The 23769-nt window shown below is 45.2% G+C and overlaps 1 protein-coding gene across 4 annotated transcripts in view; it reads right to left on the bottom strand.

The window, feature by feature from the left end:
- The window catches only part of GFRA1 (GDNF family receptor alpha 1), a 202932-nt gene that overhangs the window by 2759 nt on the left and 176404 nt on the right, over nucleotides 1-23769 (bottom strand). For all 4 annotated transcript variants that reach the window (XM_077877512.1, XM_077877510.1, XM_077877513.1 and 1 more), the window contains one exon: nucleotides 452-505. In XM_077877512.1, coding sequence (XP_077733638.1) covers nucleotides 452-505 — 54 coding nt within the window. The remainder of the gene's footprint in view (nucleotides 1-451; nucleotides 506-23769) is intronic.

The following is a 23769-nucleotide window of genomic DNA, read 5'->3' as shown; positions in this document are numbered from 1 at the left end:
CACAATGATTGGCACAGGACAGAATCATTCATCTCACCCATAAAATGGGGAGAGTAATGTGTCCCGCTCTAGCTACCAGTACCTCTTGGTGCTGCAGAGGTCAAAGGATCTGTAGACAGAGGACATCTGGTAAGCAGTGAGAACTATTGTATGTCCTCTGTGCTGGTTGATTTTACATGACTATGGTCACATAGTCTCCTGGCACTGGAACAATAGTATCTGTGCTGGATCTAGCTCTGAGATGAGGATCTTGGGTCCCACATTAGGTCTAACTTTGTGCCCTGGGACCTGAAGAATTCACTTGGCTCAAAGGACAGAAACATGGAGGGTGCCTTAGATTGTCTTCCTAGACCTGAAACCTCATTGTCTTTGAGCCTTTATGTCATCACCAGGGGTGCAAAGGATTCTGTCTCTAGAAATGCAGGGAGACCCAAGGAGAAACACAACTTACATCAGAAAGACAGAGGTGTGTACTGCCCGACATATTGGATTTCAGCTTCTGTGCCTGCAGAAAGACAAACACATGCACACACACATAAAATCACTCATAAACAGTACAGAATAATAATTACTGATGATTCACTCATCACTTAGTTGTATAGGGCAGGGCCATTGATAGAAATATGTGAGTCACAACTATAAGCCCATACATAATCTTACACTTTCTAGCAACCACATAAGAGATAAAGGTGAAGATAATTGTAATAACATATTTTATTTAACACAATATATTATCATTTCAACATGCAGTCAATATAAAAAGTCATTAATGAGATACTTTACACTTTCTTTTTCATACTAATTCTTCAAAACCTGGCGTTTTGACATTGTACATCTCATATCAGACCCGCCCCTTTTCAAAGGCTCAGTAGCTACCTGTGGCTGATGGCTAGCGAGGGCAGCCCAAGACTAGGTTAGGTTACTAAAGACAAAGTTTTATTTTTGTTTTTGTTTTTTGAGAGATAGGAGGGGAGGGGGAAGAAAGTAGGAGAGGGAGGGCCAGAGTGGGGAGAGAACATAGGAGGGGAGAGCAGAGGTAGACGGAGAGAGAGAGGATCTTGCGCAGGCTCCATGCCTAGTGTAGAGCCCAATATGGAACTCGAGCTCATGATCCTGAGATCATGACTTAAGCCCAAATCAAGAGTCAGATGCTTAACCTACTGAGACACCCAGGCACCCCAAGTTTTGAGGTCATCCATATTTGGAACTCATGTATATCTCTGAATGTTCATTTTGGGGATGTGCCTTTGAGGTAAAAACGTGGCAATAAAAATCCCCCTTCATTAGTAATATAGAGATAGGTCTTCCTGAAGCTTGTTTGTTCATTTGTTTTATTCATTGCTTCAGTCGACAAGCTATTTTCCAAAGCTGGGTATCAGGTGATAGGAACCAAAGGATATAGTCTCTGGGCTCACGGGACTGTCCTCTAGTTGAGTAACCCATTCATGGCTTAGGAGTTCTGGCACAGGGCAGGGACTCTTACAGATGGATCCCCTGGAGGAACTGTGCAGGGTGCTATGGATCCAGATCCAGTAATCACACAATTGCTTCCAGGGCAGTGGCAGTGAAAGCTTTGAGCTCCCCATCTCCTCACGTGGGAACTACTCCCCATTGAGCTTCTACCGGACAGTTGAGTTGAAGGGAAGTTTCCATCGCTTAAACAGTGACAATGGGAACTGCTGACCCAGTACAGCCCTTTTGTTTTGTAAAGGAAGACAGAGTGCAGTGAAGTTAAGTGACTTCTCCAAGGTCACATAGCCATTTACTGGTAGTCAGGATACAGACCAGGTCTCTAAAACTCTTGAAAGAAAATGTGCTCTTTCCTCCATTACAGTGCTTTTTCCCAGAAATCCTGGCATGCTTGACTCTTCATGCTCTACCTGCCCCCAAATCCACATGAAGAACTCCCCTCCAATGACCTCCTTCCCCCAAAACAAGAATCTGTTGACACCAAAGACAGAGAGAGAGCTCATGTCCCAACAGGATGACCCTGGTTAAGCATCACACTTGAATCAAGGAGTGTCTGGGCACCCAGCTCCTAGTGAATGGCAACTGGCAGGCTGCCTGTTGCAGGAAGACTTCTGTAACTCATTGAAGACATGCTAGGCTGATGATGATGGCCTGTTCACCCAAGGAGTAATTTACTGACCATAATGCTACTTGGGAGGCATCATAATCTTTACCTATATTTGCATATGCCAGCTGCGAATATGAAATAGAAACCTTTAAATAGCCATGAAGAAATAAGACACTGTGAGGCATCCCCAGGCTGTTCAAAGGTCACTAAATGTTATGTATAAGAGGATCAGAGGAGAAATTAGAAGAGGAATTGAACCTTACCCAAAAGCCTACTTTTAATCTATAGTAATAGCAAATCTGGTCCATTGCATTGTTACCTGCAGAGAATAATGTACAGAACTTTACATGTTTTATTTCTGTTCAAGATTGGAATTGTGCCCAGATACCAAAATGGCCTTAAAATATCTCATTCTCTTTTTTCTTTGCTAGGCCATAATCTACAAAAGACATAAACCCTTGCTAATGGCCTTTGCATAACTAAGAAGTTCACTAAAATGTGCAGAGAAAGCAGTCTGACTTCTAGTCTGGGACACATTGTGCCTTCAAGTTATTTCTGTGCTTGTGGTCATAGCTAAACTATGCCTCTGTGTCCTAAACCATAGGCCTAGAAGTTCGAAGGGTTGAGGGGCCCTCCTTCCTATTCTGGTCTGTATGATTAGCACTGATATGTAGGGTTTTACTCACTGTATACACAATCTGACATACTCATCAGCCATACGGAGTCACTTCAGGAATCTGCTGAAATACTAGTAACAATGCCCGTCATTATTAAATCATTATAAAGGGGCTCCTATCAATGGATAAGAAAAGTTTTCTGTCTTAACAGACTGTTTTAGGGGACTCTAGATCTGCAGAGGTAGATTGTCTGACCCGCATTGGTCACTGAGGGTTTCACACTGCATGTAGGTTTACAGGCATGCAGGCTCTTGCCTTCTATCTGGAAACAGTGGGGATTATTGCTCCATCACACATGAGAAAACATTTAGACCAGCTTCAGGTCTTTGAAATCTCTGAGCTTTTTCCCCCAAAGCAGGCATCCCGTTGGCATCTACCTAAAGGATATGGTCAATGTGAGGCCTGTCTCCCTGTAGCCCCATTGGCTTCACAATAACTGGAGGAAGCATCTCCAAGTTCTTCTTGCCTTGAGGACCATTCTCATTGGCATAAGTAGATAACCTGCAGAGTAAAGATAATAGCGTGTATCCAGGCCCCTGCAAATGCTCTTGAGAAAATGCCTTCTCCCGTTAAATGCCTTCCCAACCCAAAGAAGCACTTAGCACTCCAGAAGCTTAGCAGTGCATACACACCGGCCTTTAAATACTCTGCTTACATGGCATATTAACACAGCTTCCCAATTAGAGTGGAAACTCCCAACTGCAGAGGCAGAGCGGATCCTGGAGTTCTACCTGAACCTCACATGGATCACAGGAAGGTCTGGGAATCTGATTAGAAAGAGAAGGGCATGGGCACTGAGGTGGGCACTTGACGGGATGAGCACTGGGTGTTATTCTGTATGTTGGCAAATTGAACACCAATAAAAAATAAATTTATAATAAAAAAAAGAAAGCGAAGGGCAGATGTTACCAGTTATTGGAATATTTTATATTGTTTTATATTGTCATTTTAACAATACCAGTTATTGTTATTCTGGGTAACAGAATCAAAAGATCATGCATACTCATGAGGTTTTTTTTTTTTTCCCCAATCCTACATCAAACCTGAAGTGCCCATTACGAGAGCCAGTGGGTCTGCTGCCTAGACTGACTAGCATCAAGTACAGGTGGTGTCCCCCATCACCCTGGGGGGCTGGTGCCTGTGAGGGTTCATAAGCTGCAGATGGAGGGACAGAGCCTGGGAATTAAGACCAGTGTATTGTCTAGCTGGCTGCAAGCTTAGGAGTCCTGTGTGCAGTCTGAATCCCTCCAGTGACACTGAGGGTCAGAAATCTGCTAAGCAAATCCAGAGACCACTTATGAAAATCTGGCTTTTAGAGCCCATTTTAGAATCCTAAGCAACCTGTTATTTTTACATTTTAAGGGCTTTTATCCTGAGCATTTTTGGAAACATCATCAAGCTATCACTTGTCTTGCTAGTCAGGAGTGATAAACGTAAACACAGAATTACAGGGTAGCCTACATCTTCAACTACTGCAAAGAGTACTTACACACTTTCAGTATTGTCTCTCAGGTGATAAAAACTGGGATGGTCCCAGGAAAATTAAAACAAACAAAATTTCTGAGATCTTGTAAGGTAGAAGGTAAGTTAGAAACCAGAAGAGGACTTCTTACTGCTGAGTAAAGGGTAAAACTAAGGGTGGAATAATGAAAGTGCCGGCTCAAGGTCCTGTCTGCGGACCCAGCACCCTGCTCATTAATGGCATACTCAGGGACCCAGCACAGAGCATGGCCAGCCCGGACCTATCTAGACCCCAAACCTGACAGTATGGCTTTAAAATATGACATCTCCTGAAAAAAAAAAAAGAAAAGAAAAGAAAAGAAAGAAAAAAGAAAGAAAAGAAAAGAAAAGAAAAGAAAAGAAAAGAAAAGAAAAGAAAAAAGAAAAGAAAAGAAAAGAAAAGAAAAGAAAAGAAAAGAAAAGAAAAGAAAAGAAAAGAAAAGAAAGAAAAGAGAAAGAAGGATAAAGAAGGGAAGAAGAGAGTGGATTTCATTTTTCTAAAAGTCCATTTTAACCACCAGTGCAGCATGTTGAAAAATGAATTCTTTAATCTCTTTTATGAAAGAATGTTTCCTAGCAGCTAATTCAGACTTCTGTGGTTAGGGGGGAAGCCACCTGACTCTGAGTGGAGGGGAAACAGCACCAGCAAACCACAGTACCACGGGGTTTTCATTTTGAGGATGGAGGGATGAAAGGGACAGGGGAGGACCATCTCCAGCCCAGCAGCCTTGTTGTCATTCTGGAAAACCGGAGAACTTGTATTCAGGCACTTCCTAAACATTGTCCTTCCAGCGGGGTTAAAAAATTGTCACCGGTAGTAATCCGCTAGTCCAGGCACGTTGGGTAATAGGATTTCCACGGCACTGTAATTGTAGGGCCAGACCTCCCCAGTCTCTGGCACCAGAGGGTTAATAAATGCATTAGATGCTGTTAACCTCTGTTACCTGGAGTCAGAATGAGGACGCTCCTGCTTTTGATCCCAGTGATTAGCATTTGGAAAGTCTGCCCCGATGCCAATAGGCTTCCTGTTCAGAAGGCACAGACACACACGTCTCTGGGAGCCCTCGGTCCAGCACCCACCCCCATCCCTCGAGCCGCAGCCCCCACATGGGAGCTCTGCCCACAGTAGGCTCCCCTGGAGCCTCGGGGATGAAGCAGGCTTTGGAGCAGCACACTTGCTCTGTTTAGGGAATCGGAGACTTAGAAGCACATTGACGCAGAGCCTGGCCTTGGCTGCTCCAGGACTCCGTTTCAGTAGAGAAGTCAGTGCCTCATCTCGGGGTTTTAGGCAGCTGTCAGCCAGCAGGGCAGGGAACCAGTTTCTGCTCTACCTCCAGAAAATAAAACCAGAGGAAGTCGCCCAATCCAATAGCAACAGACTGTCCAGGCTGCAGCCAAATGGTCATAATTAATGATGCTTCTGGTTCTTCTCTCCCTTGCTTTGCTGATTAGAGAGATTTGCTATATTAGGGACCTGTTTGCTTAATGACAAAATACAGGCAATAAACAGAGAAATACACAGACTGTAAAACGCAATCAACTTTGCTCCCCAGCACTAAGTACCTGGCTGCATCCATCACACTTGTCAATACCAGTTTATTAGCATATGGGTCTCTTCTGCAGCAGAAATCGGGCCTTGGGAGGGGAAACCGTGGCTTGGGTTCTTCCTGCAACAGCCACTCCCCCACTTAAATCTACATGTCTTACATTTTTGGGTAGGACCAGACATAGGAAGAAGGATGTGCACCTAATTTTGAAGGGTAACTGAGCAGAAGCTGCTTCAGAGTCTGCATTTTCACATTGTGTTAAAAAAAAATAGACTCCCCCGACCAGAGACATTTATGGGCAGTACTCACCATACAGCAATCCTATCGTGTAGTTGATACGTACCCCTCCAAATTAATTTCAACACAAAACAGACTGAAAAACAAGAAGCTGCCTATGAGTGAATCCAAGCTAAGTAATGGTGGTCTGGCCAGAGCTCTCCTAGTATTATGCTCTTTTCAGCTCTTTGGATCTTGCTTGTTGGATTTGGGAGAGCCTGGGGAGGTGTGAGTGCTGTTGGGGAGGTCACAAGCTGTGGGCTAGCCTTTCCAAAATCCCTGCCACTGTCTGTTTCGAAACTCACCTTCCTACTGATTTGTTTGTCCTACAAACTTGGTAACAACCACTTGGAACCACTGGTCTGAATAATGTGCAGTAAAGTCAGCTGCGTAAAACAAGTGGACACATAAATAAGACCTGCTCTAAGCCCCTGGGCTGGGATGTTTGTCTTCTGGTTCCTGTGCTCCACAAGGAAGGGATCCATGTCCTCCAAGCTGATTTCTGCCAGCCCCGTGGACCCTGGTCAAGGTTGGGGAGGGGCTAAGGGTCTACATGGAGGGCAAGGATGAGATGGGGCAAGTGTCCTTTTGAGAAGGGGGCGGTGGCTTTTCTACACACTCCTGGCAAGACACTGTCTGAACTGAACCTCAGCCAGAAGACATTCATTATGTTAAGCTCTAAGAAAGCCTTATAAAGATATTTCACTCAGCACAGGTTTAGGAAGGCCTACAGGGTGCCAAGTTTCATTAGTCTGGTATGCTCTGGGCAGGTTGAACCTGGTCAGAAGATGGGAGTGGGGAAAAGGGCTTGGGAGGCTTGAAGTCATGCTTCCTTACCCAGAAGAAGTCCAGGCTCAGATCCTAGTTGGACTGTTTAGACAGGCCTCCAAAGTCAGTGCAGTGAACTGAAATGAGGCCAGAGTGAGGGGTGGGGAGAGGGGAGGGGCTGCACTGTAGCCTTGAAAGAAATGTGGCTTCAAGTTCCAGAGTCTAACAGGTCTTGGATTCCTGGCACCCATGGGGTATTCCAAATTGAACTGCAATTTATGTTGAGCTTAGGGTTAAGCCTAGAGTAGTAATCCTCTTACCTGACAGGTTTGGAGCCCATAGATTATTTGTCAATTGAGAAATTAAGTTAAAAGGCAAGATCACCGAATCACTCAAAAATTACACATTTGTATCAAACTTTTTATTGCAAAGCTGCTTTAAAAAAGTGTGATAAGGGTACTGAACATGAGATCTGCTCTCTTATCACAATTTGAAGTGCACACTAGAGTATCCCTAAACTATAGGCACAATGTTGCACAGCGGACCTCTAGTACCTACTCCTCTTGCATAAGAGAAACTGTGTACCCACTGAGTAACAAGTTTCTGCTCTCCTCCAGCCTCTGGCAACCACAATGCCGTTGTGGTTGCCAGAGAATGCCAACCTGCCATTCTTCGCTTCCAGGAGTCTGAGTATTTTAGATGTTTTAGGCAAGTGGAATCATGCAGTATTTGTCCTTCTGTGACTGGCTTATTTTACTTAGTGTGATGTCCTTCATATTCATCCACGTTGTTGCATATCGTAGGATGTCCTTGTTTTTTTTAAGGCTGAATAATAAGATTTCATTGTAGGTGTTGTATCAAATGTTCTACCTTCAAATCTGAATGTCAGTCACTTATTGATTTGGGGGTACATTACCAAGGCCATCTTCCATTAAAAAAATTGGGGGGGGGGCATCTGGGTGGCACAGTTGGTTAAGGGTCCAGCTCTTGGCTTCAGCTCAGGTCATGATCTCAGGGTCCTGAGACTGAGTCCTGTTTCAGGCTCCGAGCTCAGCAGTGAATCTGCTTTAGATTCTCTCTCCCTCTCTCTCCGCCCCTCCTGCTCATGTGCGATATCTCTCTCAAATAAATAATTAATCTTAAAAAAAAGTTTCTTAAAGAAAGAGTTTGCTGATTGGAGTTCCCTGGCTTATGGTCTGCAGAAGCTACACCTATAATTAATTCATGATCAACAATTTCCAGTTTTAGTTTCTTTAAACCAGGAGTGATGTTTGTTTGATATCCTCAGAGGAATCTCAGTGCAGAATTTTTTTTACATTTTTATAATTTTTCTCACTCTTTTATAATTTTGTCGCACCCACACCTAATGCGAAGGTATCTTTTAAAGGAATTTGGCGTTTTCACTGTATTTGGCTTAGTTTTTAGCAAAACAACTATGCTTTCTTTTGTGCGCCTATTTCAATCCTTCATGTATACTGATTTAAATCTGTAAGGAAAACACCAGCTCTAAGAGCATAAAAAAGGCTTGAGAACAAATGGGCCTGACTCTTCGAAGCCTGCCTCTCAAATGGAGAGAGCAAGGACAGAGGTGAGCAGGAGGTGACCAGCTTGGGGCACATGGTCAGCCCTGGGCACTAGCTATTTACAAGAGAATGGAGAGGTTGGCTTCCGGGATGAGTTGGTTACATGAGGGTCAGTTAAGAGAGCTTCTACTATAGTTTAGAACTTACTCCTGCTATCAGCTTGATTGATAAAGTATGATAAAATGAATACAGGCTAGGAAGGTCCTATTCTTGGCTTTTCAGCCTCCAGCTTTAATTATAATAATCCCAGCCCTCCTGCTTACCTCACAGAGTGGTTCTGAGAATCAAATGTGAAAGGTGGATGTTCTTTAAAAACCTCAGGGTGCTGTTGATGATTGCTCAGGATCCCTGTGGTCTCTAGGCTAGTATTCTTGGATTGGGGCAGGGGCTGGAGAAATGCAAAAGCTCAAGCTAATTTGGCTTGTGAACATGATATTGAATAGAACTGGCTCTTGATCTCCTGTGAGCCGTTGGATTTAAAAATGAATGCAATGAAAGAGATACAGTCCAGTACGATATATCAACAGCCCTCCATTAGCTAAGCAGTCCCCCGGGCTTGCCCGTCAGTCTCCAGCACGCCATAAAAAGGATGCCTGCAGCCCTGCACTTGTAATTTAACACTAATGGCAAGATAGCCAGTAGCGCTGGGTGCAGACACTGTCTACAGCAGGAAGCCCAACATGGCACTTGGGCTGGCCTATCTCCCTTCCGTACCTCCCCGGATCATCTTGCATCTATTTTGCTTTTCCCTAAGTTGGGGCAAATACAGGTTGCAAAGTACATCAAAGAACTGTGTTTTCCTTCATGGTTAACTTGTTTGATTTGTAAAATATTCAGACAAGAAGCAATTGCGACCTGTATTTTAGACAATTATGCCCAATTAACAGTAAGATTATGCCAAACAATGTGTGAAAGACATTTTGGTTTGGGGTAAGGGAGGCGTTTTCTAGAGCAAACATTCAGTGAGAATGGTATAAAGGCAACTCGGGGGACGGCCCTAAAATGAAACATTTGTTTTCTCAAATGTGCGGTCAGAAATGCAAATGTGCAAGAGCAACAGAAAAGATTCATTGTGGTCTCTGATGAGAAGTGCATGAAGCCTGTCTCATCAGACACGCGTTCTCATCGCCATCAGATCATATTTATTAAGCCTCTCATTCTCCTGTGCATTTATGTGCAGCTGAGTGCGGCCCCATAATGGCTCTGTGACTTATGGTGCTAACTAAAGGTTCATATAAAACGCCGTGGTCTGCAGATATAACTGACCCTGGGCTTTTGTTCACCCTCTGTTCAAAAGATGGAGCACCCTTGGTACTCTGAAAAACCAGGTGAAAGCAAACATTTAAAAACTTTAAAGAAAAGCATACTTTGAGTAGACAAAGACATATAATTGAGGAAAACCAAGTAGATTCACAGTGAGAACTGTGACCAGTTGCCATTCATGACTGCTCCCGCCTATAACTGAGCCCACCTAAGACTCATGGAACACTCCCAACTGCTCACACGACTTTCTGAGTGGGGCTCTCTCCTTTGCACAGATCAGGAAACAAGGGCTCAGAGAGGCTGGGACTTGCCAAGTTTCTGCAGCTGGAGTGCCTGCACTGAGAGAGCATCTATCCAATCTCCATCCCCTTGACTCCAAAATCCATGCACATGAACTCCATGCTAGACATGGCACACATTATCTCCCATAACCCTCAGATCAACCGGTGGAAGTAGTTCTGGTTATCCTGCTGACAGCTACAGAGGTGCCCGTGGAGGCAGTAGTAAGCCAGGGGTCATGCAGGCTGCCTGTGAGTAGACAGCAATAGCCACTCTGGGGAAACTCCTACGATGTCTACTCAGTAGACACCATCCTCAGCTTCCTGTCCCGACAGCCCTGTCCATGGTATGACTCCTCTTGGGCTTCAAAAAGGAAGGGTCCAGTGAAGGAGAACCTTCTGTTGAACCTCACAAGAGAACCGGAGCCATTTTCTTCCCACACATGAGCTCCAAGGCTCAAACACAAGGCAGAGACTGTTATTCAGGGAGACATGGTTGGCTGGAAGTCCTAAGGATAAAAGGTCAGTAGGGGATACAAGAAATTGGATTTATTTATAGTAGGTGATCTAAGTGTGCTCAGAGGTATTCTTGTAGATTACCCAGAACAAGAGAGCATATTTATGGCCAAGATGGTGCAGATGTCCTATTCCTTTTTATTAAGCATGTTTATTACCCGGCAATCGGGTTAAGCAATTGTCCAACTGCTGAATTACTGTCCCTCTGATGGACCAGCCTCACTGCCCTCTTAAACCACAGGTGCATTTATTTGGCCTAATGGCTCTTCCTAGAATGCACTGAGGGGGTCTAGTCTTCCCATCCCCACCCTTAAGTCATTATTCCCATTTTTTGACAAAAGCGGTAAAGAAATGATGTTTGGGAGAACACATCACAAGCAGGTGATCATAAAAAATAGGTTTTTGCAGGGCACATGCCCCGTATGATGCCCAAGTTCATGACCCCAATGAATTTTGGGGTAAAGGTCACCAAATCCCCCTTTAGCAGAGGCTCCTTCTGTCTCCTGCGCAAGCACAGACCAACTGGGAAGATAAAATAACAATAAAAACAGTTGCTGTGCTGAACTGGAGGCTCAGTAACTATGCTGGAGAATTTTAATTTGTTTAATTATGACAACCCTCCTGGGCAGCAGTGCTCATTATTCCCATATTACAGATGATGAAACCCAGGGTTAAGGAGATGAAGTTACTCTCCACTAAAGTGCACAGGAAAGTTTGATTCTCTTGTAGCAAGAAACCTGATCCTTCAGTGTTTTCTATTCTTAAGCACAATCTCTTTTTCTTAAAAACTAAAGCTTCTGAGAACTAATCACACTTCTGTTGGCCTACTGTCTGCACAATCCCTTGTCAAGCATCAGCACACTCAGTGTTTGGAATCTATTATCTCAAAGTGAGCTTGGTTTGGGCATAAATTGAATGATGGTGTTGCCTATGCTCTTCATAGGACTTCACAGTCACTAAGTGCCACCCTTTACCTTGTTATAACGTAGGGGGTGCCATGTTCTGGGGCATGTGTGGAATAGGTACAGATGTCAGGAGACACCTGCGCCCAATACCTGTCCCACGACAGCAAGAATGCCTGCCAACTGTGGGCATCATTGCTGATGTGACTGTGACCTGGCAAAGGCTACCCAGATGTGCTGAGACAGACAGCCCTCAATTTCTGCCCAAGAAGCACCAAATATCAGCTAGAAGTTTTCTGGAGCTGACAAAGAAGGGGGAATTGAGTGGGAAGAAGAGAAAAGGAGGCCCCTATCATTTCAGGGTGATGTGAGAGAGTTTACCACTGCAGGTGCCCTGTCTCCTATTCACTGCTCAGGTGGGCAGGTCAGAGTCAGCCTCCCCACACCCTGCCATTACATCACAGTCACTGTTTATAACATAGTGGAAAAGTGCTGGGAGCCCCACTTGGACTATACCCCTGCTAGAAGGAGCCCAGCCACATGGGTTCTTCCTCTGATTGCTGCCATTTCTCTGCAACAGGGCTCTGATCCAGAGCTGGTCCACCCAAGGATCACTGCACCCAACGGTCCTGGGACCATATTCCTGACATGTGCTCCATGGTAGCTGTGTTTTTGTAAATGGTCCAGAGCCTCCTCTTTTCTTGATTTCAGTTGTGTGACAAAATAATGCTGGAAAACCCCAGGAATATAACAACACAAACTATAATTTCAACAATGGGAGATAGTGCCTTTTCCCCAATGCTATATGGTAGTACCTTTACTACACATAACAATAATATACAATTCTAGTATAATGTAGGGCTCCCCATGTTGCCACTCACTCTCAGAATGGTGAAGTATGAGCTATCTGGAGGCAAGAATAAGGGACTTTATTAGAGTTAGGAGCTGGGGTTGAAGCGGTGTGATCAAACGGTCATCTGTCAAACAAAGAACCTTCTCAAGAGAACGAATTTACTCCCTGTTTCCACTGAAGCTCTTCTGGCTTCGTTGATGTCCACCTTGCACTTGGCAATAGGCTTATTCTGGCTGTAGGAGATTAGGGATAAAAGATTTTTAAAGAAGGAGAAAAAATGTAACTCAGAGATACCGCACTCTATGTGCTTAATTGGGAGGGCTTTGTGGTTGAGAAAAATAGATGCCACGATCTGCCTTTGTTGAAAAGGTGACATCTGGGTTCATTAAAGGTATATGTTAGATTTTGATAAAGGCTATTTTTCTAAGTCATGAAATTGGTTTTTAGGAACTTTATACTCTCCTTCATTTGAACAATTATTAAACTATAAAATAGAATTGCACAATTGCTAAAACCGTAATCTGAAATTTTACAGCCAGCTATAAAATGCTATATTATTAAACTATACTGAAGATGCTCGAGCCCATTACAACTTTTTAAATGAATTATAAAACTCTCTACTGCTGATAAAATAATCTTAAATTACAGTATTGTGTATTCTAACAATATGTTCAACCAAAGTTTGCTACCATGCAGACATGCCAATCACAAAAAAAATCGTTACTTGAATTAAGTTTGTGGAAAGCGCGCATGTGACAGCATGTGCTTCAAGCAAGGCAGACAGCAGACGTTTGCAGGCTGGGTGAGATGGCCCTTCTGCCCCACGGAGGAGTCTTTCCTCATGTTCCTTCCATCACAGGACTAGCCAAGGGTGAGACTCTCGTGTTCAAAAGCTCACAAGAGGGACTTAGCGGAACCCTGTGCACAGAGGGAAGGCCCATGGCAATAGTAATTTTTTCCCACTTAAATTCATGCCATAAATGAGATTTTTTGAACGTCAAATATTTATTTAGTACCTGCCCCTTACACATATGTATGGACTGAATGGTGTCCCCCCACCCCAAATTCATATCGTAAAACCTGATATTCCTCAGATCCTCTGGATGTGACTATACTTGAAGATAGGCCTTCAAAGAGGTGACCCTTTGTTAAAATGAAGCTATTAGGATGGGCCCCAGTCCAGTCTGACTTTCTTTTTACAAGAAAAGGAGGCGTGGACACACACAGGGACACCAGGGATGCAGAGGCACAGGGAAAGGCCATGTGAGGATGTACTGAGGAAGCAGCCCTGTGCAAGCCATGGAGAGAAGGCTGGGAAGCCAGTCACCCTGTCTACACCTTGGTCTTGGATTTCTGGCCTCCAGAACCATGAAAAATAAATGTCTACTGCTGAAGCCCCCCCCTCCCCACCCTGGTCTGTGGTGCCTCGCTGCAGCAGCCTGAGCACACCGTGGCAATGTATGACGCTGCCCTCTGGGATGGGTGACACGCTTACCTACCTACAATGATGCCTGACTCCCAAGATGAAATGTCTGTGTTTTGGTGCCAGTGACGTGCCGCAAGCTTCCATGTCTAATAGGGTTTGAATACACAATTGAAGGCGCATTTCAGCATGCTGTAAGGCAGCCTTGACGGGGTAATACCCAATTTTTGAGCTCTGAATTCAAGCACTCTCCTGGATGAAGGGCTTTGAAAATGCTCTATAAGCAGTTATTTCGAAAACTGTTTTTACAACAGCCTCTTTCCTCCCAGGGCTAACGTGGGTGGATTCTGGGAGGCAGCTTCCCTCTGAGCTCATCTGCTGGCACCTGGAGCCGGGAAGATTAAGTCCCAGGAGGCCGCTGGCAGCCTTTCCACGCTGGGAGCACTCGGGCCCATCACACCGGGCCCCTAGGCCACTTGGCAGCCCAGTCCAGAGCTCTGCAGTGAGGCTTCCAGGGGAGCCCAGAAGCAGCCTGGGTGGGGGCCCCTGAGGCTTACAGCCTCTGCTAAGGGAAGACACCCCCCACAGCTCATTTCTCCGAGAGTGGGGGAAATAAACACACTCAATCTGAGCAGGAGAGTATTATGCAAAGGAAATGTTAGGTGTAGCCAACATTTGGATTTCTTTTTTTATGAGACCAAAACAACAGTGGTGCTAGAAAACACTCTGTAATACATAGAAATGATAGAGACCTCACAAAGACCATAAACCAAACACCACAAATAACAGGCAGCACCAAGGTCATTTTCTTAAAAGGCTCAGGAAATGGCATCTGTGTTGCCAGAGTCACTGAGATTCAGCACATGTGCTGAGGGTTCAGCAGTAATGTGTCTGGCACTGGCCATGTGATCCTGCTCAACTCCCAGCTCTCCTGAGACTCCTCTGCTCCAAGTCCATGCGTGAGACCTGAGGGTGGTGGGGTACAAAGACTTCCACCCACTCTGGTCATCTGGCAAGTGTCTCCTTTGAAATGTCACCTGTGGGTTACCCATTCAGGGTGCCAGGTGGGTGAACAAACATTCCTCAGAAGCAGGCGAGGGTGTGTGGGGCTCTGAATGTTGTGGAGTCCAGCAGGGCCTTGGATGGTGAGAACTGGATCAAGAGCCTCAGTCAGAACCACCTGTGACACCATCCACAGGTCCCACTCCAAGGGGAGTGTTGCCCTGGGAAAACGTAATGTCCAAACTTAACTTAAATGTCTAAACTTGGGCATTCGGTGGCAACTGCAGTCTCTTTTCCTTATTCTTACTTGCACCACCTGGGAAAGATCTGGTCCCTTGTGGTCGGTCACTCTTCCATCTCCATATGCCCCTTACCATGTAGGGAAACCCAAAAAGACTCTCAAAAACTTCCACTTCCCTTGTTGTAAAACAGAAAAGTTTATGAGCAAATGAGGTCTATGAGGCAGCCCTCATTTGCTGGACCAGTGATCCTCAGTCAGGGATGATTTTGCCCTCCAGGGGACACTGGGCTATGTCTGGTGATGTTTCTGATTGTCACAAGTGGGTAATGGTGCTCCTGGCATCCAGAAGGTAGAGGCCAGGGGTGCTGTCCAACACCCTAGAAGGCCCAGGACAGCCCCCACAAGAGAGACTTTCCAGGCCAAAAAGCTAAGAGGGCCAAGCCTGAGTTAAGTCTGACCTAGAGGAACTCTTGCATTCATGGCCAAGAAATCACTCTCTCAGACCTCAGCCTAAGGAACTGAAGTTCCCAAGATTGGCATAGAGGCGCCCAGCCCATCTTCTGCTAAGAATTCCAAGGAAGCAAGGGACTTCCCACAAAGAAGCATCTCACTAAATTACATTTTAAAACCACCACCCTGAGAAGGCCTCACCTTTTCTTATCCTTAACAAGCCTGTTCTACAAACTTGCAAAGTCCCCACAGGGCTCCACCAAGACCAGAAAAGCCCCTGGAAAATAGGACCCATAAAGCAATGTGTAACCCAGCCTGTCCCCTCTCAGGGCACTTCTCTATTGCCAAAGATGGGGCAAACAGGACTAGTGATATCCAAGTGCCAGAAGCATCACAAAACTTGCAGATAATAAAGACTTATTTATTTGAGTCTGAGCCAGGCTCTACAACAAAACATACTTTACAGGCAGGCTCAGAGCTAATCCTCATAACATTCCAGGAGGCTCTATGACTGTCATCCCCATTTCAGGAGTGAGGAAGATGAGGCTAAGTGGTTTGCTCAAGGATTCATGGCTGGTAAGTGGCGAAATGAGCCTGTGCTCAAAATTTCAACTCCAGCTTTCTTATGAGAAGTTTCACTGTTTGCCCTTAAAATTAAAATCAGAATTTGACTACGCTTTGTGCCTGGTTTGAGAGATAACCTCTACATCATTGGAAGTTCTTGAGTGATAGGAGTATCTTTGATATTTCATGAGCCCTTTAGATCATACCTGAGTTCATGGTAATGAGATGACTCAGAATGGGCCCTGGTCATCAGGAGACCACCTACGGGCCAAGGGCTTGTGGCTCTGAATCGTGTGAGGTCAGCCCAAGCGCCTGACCTCTAAGGAGCAGAGAGGGGTAGAAGATTACATTCAATCACAGGCCTAATGGCTCAATCAATCATGCCTATGCAATGAAACCCCAATTAAAACTCTGGTCACAGAAGCTCAGTGGAGCTTCCTGGATGGTGAATGTGTCAATGTGCCAGGAGGGTGATATGTCCTGCTTCCACAGGGAGAGGGAATGAAAGCTTTCTTTTGGAGACTCTCTCATACCTCAGCCTAAGGATCTCTCCATTTGGCTCATCCTGATTTGTATCCCTTAAAATAAAATCATAATCATAAGTATAGTGCTTTCCTCAGTTCTGAGTCATTCTAGTGAGTTGAATCTGAGGGGTCATGGGAAGCCTGGAATTTGTAGCTGGTTGGTCAGAAGTGCAGGTGGCCTGGGGATCCCTGAAGTGTGGTCATCATCTGAAGTAAGGGCAGGCTTGTTGGGGACCGTGGCCTTAACCTTTGGTGTCTATGCTGCCTCCGAGAGCTGATGTCAGAACTGAGTTCTAGGGACACCAGTTGGTGTCAGAATAGGCACCATTTCCTTTCTTTATGCCAGTTTATGAACCAGTCTGGCACCTCCATCTGCCAGATGTTCCACAAGAATGTAAGGACTGATTTTAATCTATATTGAGTGAATAATGTTACCCAGAAACAAAAAGGTAAAGTGCTCTGATTTAGGTAATACAATGTAGTCATTTAAAACACATACAAGGGAAAGATGTTCCTTTTCCTATTTCTCCTCTCCTGATCAAGCTTTTCTGTGTCTCAGGCCTATTGTCTGAGAAAATAGGAATAATAATAGTATTGACCTCATAAGGTTACTGTGGGGATTAAATGAGTCAATGTATATATATAAAGTGCTTAGAACAGTACCTGACTCATGGGAAAAGCTTATGCATATTTGCTTTATTAATACCCAACCATAAAAACCAGAGGTGATGCACGTTATCAAAACAAATAGTTCTGGATTCTATCATATTGGATGGTTTAATGTTTCTCAAAGTAGTGTTTGGAGACTACTGGTACATATGACACTATGTAGGTGGCATTACTAACATTTTTAATTTTAATATTTATATATTGATTTTAATGTATAGAGAACTAGTACATTGATTCACATATGTTTCACATATGTTTTTAACAGCTTTGGATGAGTCTAAAAATGATAGTGTTTATATAAATAAGTATACCTAGTAATTGAGTTTAAAGATAAATATGAAGCAGACAACAGTACCAGCAGAATGCAGATATGGGAAAGAATCAAAGTCCTGGTGTCAGAGGCTGAGAGGTGGGGCTGGTTCTCAGACACGACCTTTTCTGCAACTAAGACTGTGTCCTGTTCACAGCTATGCCACCTCTTCCCAATGTCAGCATTGGTTAAAGAGATGTGGCAATGGCACCTGGTAGACAGTCTTGCTCCGGTACCCAGGCTGGACCAAGATCTGACTACTGTCATGGCTCTAGTCATAACACCAAGAAGCTGGTTGTTAGGATGACACTCCCAACAGACTCCTGGGCATGGGGAGATGGAGTTTGGAAAAGTCAGAACCCCTCAAGACCTGGTCCTTTCTTTATTGACATTTGGTTTCCCTTTCTCCTTGTCCTGGTGTTCAAAGTACACCTGTACTTCCTTCCCTCCTTCCTTCGGACTTTCTATAATGACCAATTCTTCGAATCAGCAGGATACCACTCAATTCCAATGGTTCTTACAAATTAAGGAAGCACAATCTAAAGAGTTCTGTCTTTCTTCTTCCATGGACTCCCAGATGCTGGGCACAGTCCTTCCTTTATTGTCCCAGGGTCCAGAATTAAAGCTTTCACACTTCTCAATCACACTAAGAGTGGTGACTACTTACCAAGTGGAGAGGGTTGGACAGTAATGCTGGGCCCTCTGCATACGGGCACCAGGTTTTTAATCCTCACAACAGACCCGAGAGGCAGGTGATTATTTTACAGCAGAAATTTAGAGAAGGAAGGAAACATGCCCAGGTCACAGAGCAATAGGAACTGAGGCAAGGTTCTCACTCAGGTCCATCTGACCCCAGAGCTCATGTTCTTCCCAGCAGAGCAACTCCTAGGCTTAAGGAAAGTGCCACAGGAGGTGGCCGCAGGGTGGCTCTGCCCATTGGAATGGGTGCACTGAATCCGGGGACAACCATCCTCATGCCAGGGGCCTGGTGTGGAAGTAAGCACCTCACCCTCTCCCCTTCCAGCTTCCCACCCTCCCACCAATCATCCTGTGCAAAATCCCACCACCCTGGCCTTGCTCTCAAGCGCCTCTTCTCCAGTGGAAGATTAACAGGACGCCAAAGCACCCCATTGCTCTGCTAGCATAAATTGCAAGAAAAACATTTAGAATATTGATTAAGTGCTTCATGCTTGAAGATTTAAATTTACCTCCTGTATTTCCAGGATTAGCTGACATAATGGGGTCAGTCTGCTGGCACAAATGATTTACAGAACACCCATTGGCAGCTTTCCTTTTAAAACTCAACACTTCAAATTTTCACTTGGTCACAGCTAGAGGAGTCCTGGGTATTTAGCAGGTTTGGATAATTGCCTTCCTGCCGCCACATCTAGAATTTTGGGGTCTGGCCCTGGGAAGAGTTTTAAAATCATTTCTGGTCTGGTCTGGCCCTGTCAGGTACAAAGGGACTTTGTTTAGGTGACGGGGTACTGAAACAGCAGAGGCATATGCTGTTCTTCTGGGATGGAAGGTCTTGCTTCAGATCTAGATTATTTTTAATTTTCTAATATTCAATATTCTAATTAAATATTTGAATACTCTAATATGCAGGAGTTAAATGGATAGGCAAATCTTGCCTGCCCTCTGTCCCTCTTACCTACATCCTACAAGCCTACAACCTACAAGCACCCAGCCCATTTCTGTGAGCTTCAAACCATACTCTGAAGAGAGGGAACTATAGCAAATAAGGGAGGCCAGGGAGATGTAGACCTGGATTCAAATCCAGTGGATACTGCAGGTTCGCTCCTCAAGGAGAGATGCCCTCCTCAGGGCCTTTGCTTCCACAGCCCACTGAGGGCCAGCAGTGTCCCTGTGGTGGACCCTCAGGGCTAGCTAGCATGGCCTGACCACCAAAGCAGATGATGGGTGGTTGGGAAAGAAGGGAACAGCTGCCCTCTACACTGGTGATTTTTAGCAGCAAACATTCTCACAAAGACTATCCATGGGACTGTGCTCACATCGCTTCCTTGACTGAGAACACCACATTGCTGGTTCCTTTCCAGAATGCAGCCTTAAAACCTAAGGAGAGGGGAGGAGCCCTACCTGAGATCTATCTACAACCTCTGGCCCTTCATATCTCCCCAGAGATAGATATGTTTTCTTTGGCTCATAAGAAACACTGACCCTGGTTGTGGCTCTCACTGTTCACTAGAGCTCTCCGACTGCTCACAGCTCTTCCACAGCCAGCCCGCTAGCCCTGGATCTGAGGGTGTACTCCCCAAGCTACCAGACTTCCTCCTGTCAATCACAGCTCTTTTGGGGTGGGAGGAGAGGGACACGAGTACAAAGAGGCAGAAGTAGCAGAACTTTCTCCATGAAGTCCAAGACCTACAAACGCCACTATAAGGGGTCCATATTTTAAGCTTCCAGAATTAAGTGGTGTACAATGATGCAAAGTCGGGATTTTTTCCAACACCTACTTACATCTCCCAAAGATATTTACTTTAAATAGGCGACAAGTACAGTCCATTTGGTTTAAATATCCTGAGCTTTTTCCAGCTAGCAGACCACTCAAGTGCACAGAAGATGAAATAATCGGTAGAACTTTTAATCTTCCTTTGTTTTTCATGTGACCACTTTGTACAAGTCAAAGGGATATGCCAACAATAGCACAGCCTGCGTCATGCTTGTTACTAATATGACTGCCAATTAATCCTGACATGGGAGCTTGGCGGGTTACCCAAAACCTGGTATTTTATCACCTCAGGGGGTTAGCACTTGGACATTTCTATGACATTTTATACTAATCAATCAACTTTCCTTTTTTAAAGGCAAGCCTTGCATAGGAACTGCAGATGAGTCTCTACGTCCCACACCCAAGGCCACCCATTTCCCCAAAAGAATTGGGTTTGGTTTGTTGATAATTATACTTTGGAGCCGACTTTTGAAAATGTTTATTCTTATTTCTTCCCTTCCAAAGGGGAAATCTCTCTCAAATGTTAAGACAGAAACTCAAGTCCCCAAGAGTTTTCTCATATTATTGTATATTTTAAAATATTACAAGAGGGTGCCTCTCAAGGGAAGTGAACTTTAGAGCTGCCAAAGATAGCTGACTTTCTCCAAATCTGCTACCAATGGATCCCAAGCTGGTTTAAGTCAGTTCTATTCTGAGTAATGACACACATGGCTGGGACAAACGCCACTCTAAGATATTTCTAGGACCCCCTGGCAAATGGTAATTTATCTGGAGACAGCTAGGCAGGCAAAAGAAGGACAGATGGGGAGAATGAGTCTCCTGGGAGCCCTACTCCAAAGCGTGAGTCCTAAATCAGTGCCAGGTACCATGTTCTCGGGGCGAAGGCCCATCTCTTATCACTCACTCATCTCCCCCCATCCTCTGGCCTCCAATGATTCTTTCAACTGTTGTTAGTATAGGTCATTCTAAAGACATCACCAAGCTGCAAAAAAAAGTTTTGCTGGCAAACTTTTAATCTTTCCCTTATTCCTTATATCCTGGAATTGCTTGAAGAATCCCAACCTAAAGCATGAACTTTGTGTTTTCCCAATTTTTTGAATAGCTGCCTTCAGGAAGCAGTAGGTCATATGGCTCTCTTGAAACTAGCTTCTCACTGCTGCCTTTTCTATTCACCCCTCGCCCCCAACAAGCTCTCCTGAGGTGTAAATTAAAAATAAAAATTCTGTATTTGGAAATAAGTTGTATTTAAGGAATACAAATGATGTTTTGATACATGCATACATGATGAAAAGTTTACCATAATCAAGCTAATTAGCCTACCACCTCTGGTAGTTACCATGTTTGGGGAGGATGGGAGCAGTTAAGATGGGCTAGTATACAATACAGCACTGCTAGCCGTAGTCATCATATTGTATCCTAGAGCTCTAGATCCCATCCATCCAGGTAACTGACACCTGTGCCCTCTGACCAGTTCCTTTCCATCTCCCCCACTGCCCCGATTCTGGTACCCACCATTCTCCTTGCCTTAAAATTTCGACATTTTTAGATTCTACATATACGTGAGATCAGGAACCTAGAGGACGTGACACTAAGTGAAATGAGACAGATGCAGAAAGACAAAGCCTGGATAACCTGCTTTTCTATTTTTCATTTGTCCTTTCTGTCCATTTCTAATTCAAAGAAAGAGCCCAGATGGGTTCCTCGAAGTCATGGATTATGGCAGAAGTACACTGGCCTTGGAGCAGAAAGCCCAGCCTCTCCAAAGAATTACTGCGTGATTCTGGTTAAGTCACTCACCTTTCCCTGCCTCGGCTGCCTTATTTGTAAAAGGGAAGGATGTCTGCAAGCAAGGCACAACACCACCATCCATCTGCTGTAAAGGGACCCAGCAACCAACTAACTCGGGATCAAGCATCACATGTGCCATTTTTAAAGTACCGTTCTGGAGGGTTCACTCTGCCCCAGCACTGAAGCATGACCCCCATCTAGTCCCCTCAACTCTGGCAGCTTGGCCATCCTCGAGTTTTGTGGAAGCGGAGGCTTGTGGAAGCCATGGTGCTGGTGAGCAGAAGGGCCGGGTGGGAACACAGGCTTGGCTGCAGAGCTCACTCCCTCACTCCCTGCCTCGTGTGCAAAACAAGGCTCAAGCAGGTCTTCTCCATAGGGGGAGAGGTGAGGGCTGATAGGACTGTGAAGGGCTCTCCGGAAGTGAAATGCTGTTTGGCTCCAAGTATATGGATTCTGTGTGTGTGTGTCACAGGGAAGAGAATTATGGCTGGGCCCTCCTTCCTCGGTCCCACACTTCCGTTTCCCCCTCCGCTGAGAAGTTAAATAGCAGTCTTGACACAAACATCATGCTTTAATTTTACTTTGCCCCTCTATTTATGAGGCAGACTTCCTATCACTAACACAGGGGAAGGAAAGGCGCCGTTTCTTGGGAACAGAGCTCATGTGTCCCCTGACGTTGCCAGGGCAACCTTGCAGCAGCACAGAGCCCTCCTCACAGGAAGGGGTGGCTGGGCAGAGCTGGGTTGGAGGCACGATGCTGTGTGGCCAAGACATGCCTGCGCCACAGGAAGCAGAAGTCCCACTCTGTGATCTGGGGGTGGGGGGGTGGGGAAGCAGGGCCTGGAGAGGTGGGGGGAATGCCTTCTTAGGGCTGACACAGTCCTCTCTCATGGAGGAAATTGTATGGAATTTCCAATGATGGCTCTTCTCCTGAAATGTCATCTCTTAATTTGGTCTGACCTTCCAAAAATGTTGACAAGCTGTGTCTTGCCCATTATTTGTAAGTTCACTGAGGAGAGAATTTTTTTTGAGTGCCCATCTGATGAAGTTTCTGAAACACAGAAGAAGCTCAATAAACAGGCTAAAGCACCGCTTCTGCAGTCATGCTCTGTGCCCTCAGACACGTGCAGAAACGAACCTCATTTTGCTGCAGCCAGAGCTTTGCCTCTCCTAGGTCAGGAACCCTATCTAGCTCACTCTTATCAGTGAATGACAACAGGGTCCTATCCTTCCTCTGGCCACTTGTCTTTACTGATGCTAGAATCTGAGTGGACCCAGTAAGAAGAGAAGGCTGACTGTAGGAGGAACCAGGATGCCGAGCATCAGCCAGAGATGAAGAACAGATCCCGTTTCTGTGGTGCGATGTCTGGCTCCAGATTGCCTCTCGCTGACTGGGGGCCTTTGTGAAAGTCACCCTTCCTCCCAGAGCCTGAGGGCTCTGCTGCAAGATGGAGCAGTTAGATGCTGTAATAGTCCCCAAGCCTCCTCCTACTTCTGGCAGTTTTTGCACCGTGCTTTGGATATTGGACATGCTCAGGAAATGCTTCAGAAGCATGAAGAACATCTGGTTGACCTTAGGCTGTGTGGCTTCCCCGCCTTCTCCTCAGTGCTGTGTTGTCTGTGTGTGTGTGTGTGTGTGTGTGTGTGTGTGTGTGTATGAGTGTGTCTGAAGGTTTGTATTTGGGAAGAAGACATAGGAAGATGGGACAGAGACCAGTAGCCAGCTGAATGGCACGTAGGATATCCAAAAAGAAGGGAGACCTTGGGGGAGAAAAGACAGCAATGAAATCAGAAGCAGAAGAACTACCCTATGGTTTGTAAGGAACAAAGAGGATTGTGAGTTAAAGAAGGTATTGGCAAAAGAGGTTTCTGGTGAACCTTGGTGGCAGCAGGGTGGGGAGAGAGAAAGGAGAATATACTCCAGTGACAAGTGTGAAGTGACAGCACAGTGTGTGGCACATGTCCCCTTCCCCAGCATGGCATGAAGAAGAAACCATCATGTGGTCACCACTACCCCCCAAACACAGGAAGAACTATGAAAGCAACAGGAGTCTCCTGGATTCCCAGTTCTGTGACTCATAAGCT

Source organism: Canis aureus, chromosome 29, assembly GCF_053574225.1.
Source record: "Canis aureus isolate CA01 chromosome 29, VMU_Caureus_v.1.0, whole genome shotgun sequence".
Classification (NCBI taxonomy): domain Eukaryota; kingdom Metazoa; phylum Chordata; class Mammalia; order Carnivora; family Canidae; genus Canis; species Canis aureus.
This window is presented reverse-complemented; position numbering and strand designations above follow the sequence as displayed.